Genomic DNA, 9068 nt, shown 5'->3' on the forward strand with positions numbered 1-9068 from the left:
ATGAGCAACATAATGATTGTTGACTTAACACGGTTTGGAAATAATTTCTTCATATTTTTGGTGTTATCTGTCGTTTACATATCCTTCCTAAAACACAAAAGTGCGACTATTTCCAAACACCTAAATTAGCTAAAAAATTAGGACATGTTACAAAACTATATTTTCTAGAATTTCGTAGAATACTTTAAATGTATAGCTTGTACCGTTTTTTGTGGCATCCTTCAGAACGGAGCGGTCCGTTACCAATATAGCTCAATATTTTCGGTCAAATCTCCATTCAATTAACACGGGGAGTTGGCTAGCTATGAGCTAGCTATGCCTTGCCCTCACTCATATTCTACGAAAGTGCGACTATTTCTGAACATCTAACCTAGCTGTAATTTTAGGTCATGTTAGAGAAATATATTTGCTAGAAGTTTGGAGAATACTTTAAATATTGGCCGGTTATTTTTCACACAGTGATGTTAACTGGGCAAATGCAATATACTTCTAATATACACTATTTGTAAAGGTCGCGCGTCAATGGTGAGAGCACTGTGTATTGTGTATAGGAAAACGGACAGTAACTGCAGTATGAATAAAAAAAACCTCCCTCTTGACATTTAATCACATCTTTTTAATATCTCTAATAATAAAAAGTTAATTTAAACTGTTCTCTTCTAAACATTTACTTCAGGTCAAGTTGAATAAAGTTTGGTATGCTGTTATTATTATTAGACACTAGTTATTTACTTTGTTTTTGAATGTTTCAGAGAGTTTAAAACTGGTAGACTTGGTATATTTCCTGGTGGATTATTCAAACCATCTAAAGGCGAAATTAATATCAGCAAATGGTAAGCAGAGATGGCTTTTAAAATATGATGGGCACTAAAAGTATCCGAACACTTAAAACAAAAGCAGCAACTAAGCTCAATGTGCATGGAACACTAAGGAACAGACAGCCGGAAGCTTCAGGCAGACCACGAACTGCTAGATCACAAGTGAACATTGCTAGAGTTAGACATGCGTTACAGCAAGATCAGCTCAATCTCTTACCCAACATCCCCCAATCAAGCTTCTGCCGGATCGTTCGTAAATACTTGAATTGGTATCCCTACAAACTATAGTACAGTCGTGGACTTGGTTGAATATTAATTAATAGCAAACCCGAAATGACCTTGGCATTTTCTCTCATCAGAGGTCAATGCCACCAAATTTCATGAACCTGTTACAATCTATAGCAATTTGACCCAAAAATGACCTTGACATTTTTGTCTGGCATCGTTGGTCGTTTTCACCAAAATGACCTGCGAGAATATATGGCGATTTGACCTCGGATAAATCCGAATGACCGAAAAATGACCTTGGCATTTTTGGTCTTGTATCGGTGGTCAATCCCACCAAATTTCATGAACCTGCGACAAGCAATGGCGATTTGACCCTGGATGACCCCAAATGACCTTGACATTTTTGACTTGCATCGTTGGTCGTTCTCACCAAATTTCATGAACCTACGACAATTTATGGCGATATGACCCCAAATTACCCCAAAATGACCTTGACATTTTTTTGTCTGGCATCGTTGGCCGTTCCCACCAAATTTCGTGTGTTCATGGTAACCTATCGGGAGTAAAAGAGAAGACACCAGAATGGGGTCCCCGGGGTAGTAATCCACTAACATATGCAAACTTGGTCTGGCTCGGACCAAGTCGCACCTACCCACCTAGTTTGAGGAACGCGCGACCCCTAATCTCCGTGAAAATAGGCTGACAGACAGATAGACACACTGACAGACACCCCGACAGATTTATATAGATAACTTTTTATCGCCATAAAATTTACCGATTTAGTCATTAATTTAGCGAGCTGTTTCCAACGTGCAGTATCAAACCTGTTTTGGATAATTATTTGTCATGTTAGTCCTACTCATATCAAAGTAGTAGGCATTCTTTCTTTATTTAAGGGGACTCGATCTTTTGTGCGTAATTATAGAGGGCCAGGGGATTCACTCTATCATTAAAAAAATCATTTGAAGAAGTCAAAGAGCCCTAAGAATAAAAGCTGTAGTGTAATTCACGCCAGACACAATTTCTTTATATGACAAAAATTAATTTTTGTAATCGATCAAAAAACAAACGTTTTATATCAATTTTACATTTAGCCTTTGCAATACATTGTATACTTTTCTAAACAATGTGAAATTAACTTGTGTGCTCAAAAATGGACCTAAATTACAAAAATAGTGTGTTTTCTCCCAAATATTATATACCATTGTTTTTTAAATTGCAAACGGTGAGTATTTGTGATGTTATCAAGTATATTATATCTTGGTTTGATGATAATAAATTATACAGAAATATCTAATACATTAGGGCATATGGTTCCCACTAATCGCATTTGAATATGGTATTTGAAGTTATTTATAGTAGTGTATGCATTAGCTATAATAATGATAATGAGATTTTGGTAAAAGAAGGGTACAATTGCTGTTGTATTTTATTGTTTTAATTAGGCACGCAATGCAAGAACGAACGTGTCGCACACAGCTTCAGCCCTATACATTTTTCAACTATACGCCTTTTATTGTTGTTTTATACTTGTTCAATTTACAATGTTTTTGTGCAATTAGCATTTCAGTGTTTTTCTACTTGGATGTACGGATATAGGGGCATATTGTACAGACTGCAAAATAATTCACCTCAGTCCCGTACTAACGCTGTTCCCTTTCCTATTCGTAGAGGTTGCCAATTTTTACATCCTTGTCTGTTTACAAACAGAGAGGTAGATAAAGGGCCTGTCAAATCTGTCAACAATCAAGTATCAGAAGGATGGTCCACAGTAGAGTGATTCACGCAACAGGGATTAAAAAGCTGGAAAGTGGTACCATGTGCTTCTATTGGCCAGTTTGCCATCACGATTTTGAATGCAAACAGTTCAGACCCAGAACACGATCATGTCAGTAAATGAATATTTTGTTCTGGGACTGATTATTCGGACTATGTTCACCCATCTGTGGTTCACCCCTGCTTATATAGCCTAAATAAATCAAGATAAATCATAATTAGATCCAGCAGTCAATAGGTGCATCCTTTAGGTGTCGGATCTAAGACCTGATTCGTTGAATCTGTCAGAAAATTATCCAAAATCCCAAGAAAGGTGCAAATGTAAAAAAGGTAAATTCCCAAGAAAGGTGCAGTTTGCCCCATTGATGCCTATTCGCCGTCGCAGTGACGCAGTTAATCGGATTAACTACCATAGCAATAGAATACATTTGTGACTATATCGCCCTGCACTACAATGTTCACGCGGTACTTGCATTGAACCATATGTCAAAGAAAGGCTAATCACTCGCACCTGTAAGATTAGTATCTTTGAAAAGAGCGGTATTGTATTCAATCTATGTTTGCTGACATACACAGGTGATTAGTGCAATCTGCTTGTAGTATAGGGCGATCTATTCAAAAATTTTATTCATTTATTGCGAATCGACGGCGAATATTGATTTGTACACAACGCGTTCTCGAACCACAGTGTATTGCCGAACAAGAGAACGAGTGCCGTACTTTCCATTGATAACAACACTAAAGTGCAACTTTGGAATTTATCATTCCTTGGGTTTCGATCACTATTTCTTAAATCGATTTCAACAAATGAGGTCTTAAATCCGACTTAAGGGGGGTCGATCTTTTGTGCGTAATTATAGAGGGCCAGGGGATTCACTCTATCATTAAAAAAATTATTTGAAGTCAAAGAGCCCTAGGAATAAAAATTGTAGTGTAATTCACGCCAGATACAATTTCTTTATACGACAAAAATTTATTTTTGTAATCGATCAAAAAACAAACGTTTTATATCAATTTTAAATTTAGCCTGAATCCGTAAATATGGTACCTCTCGCCCTTTTTTAGTTCAATGCTATTTTTACCATTATGCAGCGAACCATTGTTGAAGCTATTTCACATACATGTACAAAACATTCTAGAGAAAGAATGAGGACATATAGTGTTGAAATATCTTTTGTTGATTTCGAATGATAATGTCACGAAGTCGTAAATTTTAAGGTCAAATTCCTAAAACCAAAACAAAAACAAAACATTGCGACGCAGATAATTCCCGACTTACGCAATTTCATCATCACATCAGTGTCTTTATTATTTGTTTGAAACCTTTCCCAAACGTTCGTGCTATTTATGCATAAAACGGCTAATCTATCTTTACAAAACGCGTCTTTTTTTAGTAAACGAAAGGCTAAAGATGGCATTATGAGATTTATCTTTTATCATTACACTAATCCGCTCAACTGCCACGGTGGCCGAGTGGTAAAGCGCTAGACGCGTAATCGAAGGAAGTTTAGAATCGCTGGTTCGAGTCCCAACGAAGCCTGTGGAAACTTTTTTTTCTTCAAAATTCATGATCGCATTCCGAAATGGGTCACTTGTCGGTAAATCATGTATCGTATCCTTAAAAGGTACAGGTCGTGGCTGCTGGTGACATATTTGTCTTTGTTTAGTATAAACAGGATTTGTAAAACATCGAGGAAACAACACCAGTTGATATATGGTTTTACATTATTCAGAGCCCGGGAGGAGGCGGTACTCATCACTATACCAAGGGACCGTTCACAAACACTTGTTAGGGGGGCCTGATGCAAAAAAAGGGGGCCCTGAAATTTTTTGACCCTCCTAAGGGGGGGGGGGCTGAAAAAAATGACCACAAAATCCCTCAAAAACAATATATATATCAAACCGCATTTATTAACATTTGCGAAACATCAAAAATACATGAAATACACAAGAATAAAAATATTAATTACACAACAGAGATATTAAACCTAGGACAACTTGCTTACCCTGTCCAGCAGGGGGCAAGGCAAGGTAACTTTAAAATTTAAGAAAGCAAAAGGTTAATAAATTCCCAAAACCAATGGTGAAAACTCATTCTTCAGCATCTACCCAAACACACCTATACCCACACTTACATACTCAACCCACTAATGCTTCATCTACTCCCTTGCACATACACCTCAACTAAACACTTACACACTCCTGCTCCTGACTACACTCATTCACAACACAAATCTACACACTCACCCCCACACACTCCTATAACTGCATAACAAAGCAAATGCACAAAATCATGGTCGTATTGCACATCATAAATAAATACAAGTATACAACATTGGAAAAGTCACATTTGAATCAAGTCAGTTGGAAGAAGCAACTAGTCTCTGGGAGCCATCAGGCACACATGATTATGGAGGGTTGTAAACCCGAGAGGTAAACTTGCCATGGGAATAGAAGGAGAGAGGTGGAGAAGACCAGACAGACAACTTGCGCCTACTGAACATTGACTGCGAGCAGGTGATGGCGGTTTTGCAAACATCTTGCATGATGACTCTCAGAGACTGCTTGGAGACATTGGCATTACACAGATACTTCAGACTAGCATGGAAGTCACTTTGGATTGTATGACCAAGAGATCCAACTTCAATGGTCACATATTGCACATTATCAAACTGTTCACCCAGTTCTTGGATAAGAGTCAGATAGTTTGGCTTGTTTGCTTTTCTGTCCTTGGCATTGCACATACTTTGCTTAGAGTTGTGGGGAACAGTTAGTTCTCCCAGAGTCACACGATTCTTATTGCGATTGATGACCACAATGTCCGGTCTTGCCGAGGTTAACGAAATGTCAGGAGGAACCGTGGAAGGAGGGTTACTAGTTGCTTGGAAGCCAGGGATGTCAGCATATATTGTGCTGCCATCTTGGACATTGTCTTTCAAGAATTGAACAATTGATGACAAGACACAGTCATGTCTCCAGGTGAATCTACCCTGTTGAAGTGCTTCCTGGCAGCCATTCAGAACATGAAAAGTTGTTGGGTTGGGTTGACTACAGAGGCAGCAAACAGCTGAAGTTTGGATCTTCCACCTGCGAAGGTTCACCTCTGTTGGTAATGTGTCTGATGATGCACGGAGCACAAAAGATAGTTCTCGACCCGACTGTATTTTTTTCCCTTCAAAACATAACAGGGATATGATATTTTCATTGATTCATTTTTTGACAATCCACTACTGATTATGCATAGCATTTGCAGTTCTTTGCTTCTTAGACCACAGCCGAAACATTAATACCTAATTTACCTAGACACACGTCAGTTTTACAACAACAACAACAACAACAACAACAACAACAACAACAACAAAATAAGGCGACCGGTCACTTCTGTTGGCATTGCGGCATGTTACAAAAAAAGAAACAATATTTTATTTAGGCCTATCCCTAATATTTTCCACAAGAAAGACATAGTATGTACAAGCATCCGTTTGCAAGAGCACATTAAAATCATGCAGTGGGTTCCCAGCCCACCCCAAACTTGGGTGCTCCACTAGTTAAAACAAAAAATCACTGATAATTCCAGCATTTTGGGCAAAGACGTTAAATTTGATCAGATCCTATGCATTCATTTTGACCCTCCCCTTCTATATAGTGGCGTAGGGGGAAAACTTTGACAAAAATGGTCACAAATGGGCTAAGTAAAAGTACAGAAAAAAATCCCACAGCGGGTAGAAAGGGGCAAGGCTTCTTACAGGGGGCAGCTTCCCACCCCCTTGGCTCAGGCGCCACTTCCCCTCCCCCATGGTGCTGCCACTGTACCCCGTTTAGTGCTTTGTGTGAAATACTTTTCTTTATGATTATTTTCCAGATGGACGTTATGCGTATCATTATCTATGCCCGTGTAACGGGGCATAGATATTGTATTTGTTGTGTTTAGTCTTCGACTTCTCCTTCTCCTTCTTCTCACGCTTCCTTTGCACTCCTCTAGCTCAAGAACTGAAGTAGCCTCGGGGCCCATACTTGGTATAATGATGGCCCATGACCCCGAAAAATTTCCTAGGGTAGCCCCGACCCCAGAGGTCAAAGGTCATGGGCTACAGGGGGCAATATGTGTAAAATTGAAGCACCTCTAGTCCAAGAACTATAGCGCCCTCAGGGTTCATACTTAGTATAATGATGGCCCATGACCCCAATAAGTAACTTATGGTAGCCACGACCCCAGAGGTCAAAGGTCACAGGCTACAGGGGGCAATATGTGTAAATTTTAAAAACCACTTTAGCTCAAGAACTATAGCACCCTCAAGGTACTTGCTTGGTACAATGATGACCCATGACCTTTAGATATTTCCTGTAGTAACATCGACCCCAGAGATCAAAGGTCATGGGCTACAATGAGCAATATGTGTAAAATTTCAAACAGCTCTAGCTCATGAACTACAGCTTCCTCAGGGTTCTCACTTGATACAATGATGACCCATGACCCTTGATGTATTCCATATTAGCCGCATCCCCAGAGGTCAAAGTCTAAAGGCTTTAAAAAGCAAAATAGGTACGACCTATTAACACAATGTAGCTTAATAGGTAGTACTTTGTTAGCTCCCTGTGTTTGCAATGATAAAGGTCTGAATCATACGTCAAGGAAACTGGTCACTTGACAAAAACTCCCTTAAAAGGGAATGTTTAGGCATTTTGATTTTGGTTCCTTGGACCACCTCAAAAGGTTGTCATGATGGGACAAGGGGTGTGGTTGGTTAAGGGGTGGGGTATTAGAGAGAGTGTGGTTCAGTCTGGTGGTGTTTTAGAGAGAGTGAGGGTCTGATGGGGTATAAGAGAGAGTGAAGGCTTGGTAGGGTATAAGAGAGAGTGCGTGCCAGTCTAGTGGTGTTTTATAGCGAGTGAGTGTCTGGTGGAGTATAAGAGAGAGTGAAGGCTTGGTGGGGTATTAGAGAGAGTATGGGTCAGTCTGGTGATGTTTTAGAGCGAGTGAGTGTCTGATGGAGTGATGGTCTGGTGGAGTATAAGAGAGTGAGGGTCTGTTGGGGTATAAGAGAGAGTATGGTCCAGTCTGGTGGTGTTTTACAGAGAGTGATGGTCTGATGGGGGTATAAAAGAGAGTGAAGGCTTGGTAGGTTATTAGAGAGAGTGTGGGCCAGTCCAGTGTTATGAGCATTACGTGTATATCAAATGAAAGCTTAAAACAAGTGCTTTCACATGGTGCTCACCAAGTTTTCGTTTGTGAATAGGGGAAGGGGGTTAGGTGTGGTCACGGGCATAGATATTCGTGTTTGGTAAAACACATTACTGTGGCATCTAGTGCTTTGCCTTGTGCTTGTCTTCACCTGCGAGGTCAGCGGTAGAAGAGGCAGCAGCAGTAGCAGCGGCAGTAGCAGCGGCAGCAGCAGCGGCAGCAGCGACACTGAGGCAACTACCGTGCCCATGGCCACTTGTGGGGATACTTGTTAGTGGCGTAGATTTTTTTAACATTGGGGCCGAGGGTGTTGTAATAGGCTATCCATATTTCAATCGCGCTCCCAAAATAACTTTATACGAACAAATGCGCACAAAATTCTAATACCAGATCGAAGCTAAAATATAGGGTCCGCAACTTATAAGTTCCCTTTAAATACTTTTTAAAATAAATCGAAAAATATTAGACGAAATGCAAACGTGTAAAAAGATATAAGTAGCCTTTACATTATATGTTTTACACATATGGACCAAATTATAGCGTCACACGTCATGCCATTGCGTTCAGTCACAATGGTTCATTATGTAAAAAAGAGACTGTTTTAAACAGTGTTAAGGCTACATGCTCTTTTTGGTTGAAATTTTTGGCGGGAAATAATCCCGCCAAAACATTAAAGTAATCTTTTCCCACAACTAAATATCATAGTCAGGAAATTAATGATGCATCTAGTAGCTTAGATCATAACTTTCATTAGGCCTATACTTAGTTGCAATTATCCCAGATAATTCTTGATTTCTTTTTACAGAGTCTTGAATTGTCGATGTTTTTGATCAAAAAACATCACTTGGTGTATTTTGAAACTCGAGGCATTAACTCTTCTCAAATTAGCCCCAAATCATAATTTATTATATGCACGTGTATCAAACACCAATGGGGATAATTGGACGTTGTTTGCGGAGCCTAAATTTGGTTTGATTTTAGGGAGCGATCGTTATTTATGGCAGGGGGGGGGGGAATGGGTAAATTTAGGGGGGAACACGAAATTTTTTTGTGGTCTTGAGGGG

General features: G+C 39.6%; 1 protein-coding gene across 1 annotated transcript; it reads right to left on the minus strand.

Annotated features, from left to right (window-relative positions):
• Positions 1–5230: 5230 nt before the first annotated feature.
• On the minus strand, positions 5231–8300 carry LOC140145262 (uncharacterized). The gene is made up of 2 exons (XM_072167028.1): positions 8156–8300; positions 5231–5994 (listed from the first exon to the last, which is right to left on the minus strand). The coding sequence occupies exons 1-2, from the start codon at positions 8298–8300 to the stop codon at positions 5231–5233; spliced, it is 909 nt and encodes a 302-aa protein (XP_072023129.1).
• Between the last annotated feature and the right edge of the window lie 768 nt (positions 8301–9068).

This window comes from Amphiura filiformis, unplaced genomic scaffold, assembly GCF_039555335.1.
Source record: "Amphiura filiformis unplaced genomic scaffold, Afil_fr2py scaffold_187, whole genome shotgun sequence".
Lineage (NCBI taxonomy): Eukaryota > Metazoa > Echinodermata > Ophiuroidea > Amphilepidida > Amphiuridae > Amphiura > Amphiura filiformis.

Bases quoted from the DNA above. Each gene is read 5' to 3' on its own strand.
- LOC140145262 (XM_072167028.1), bottom strand. From the start codon at position 8,300: ATGTTAAAAAAATCTACGCCACTAACAAGTATCCCCACAAGTGGCCAT. The intron at 5,995-8,155 runs GTGAAGACAAGC...TATGTTTTGAAG, and splicing joins TTCTACCGCTGACCTCGCAG to GGAAAAAAATACAGTCGGGT.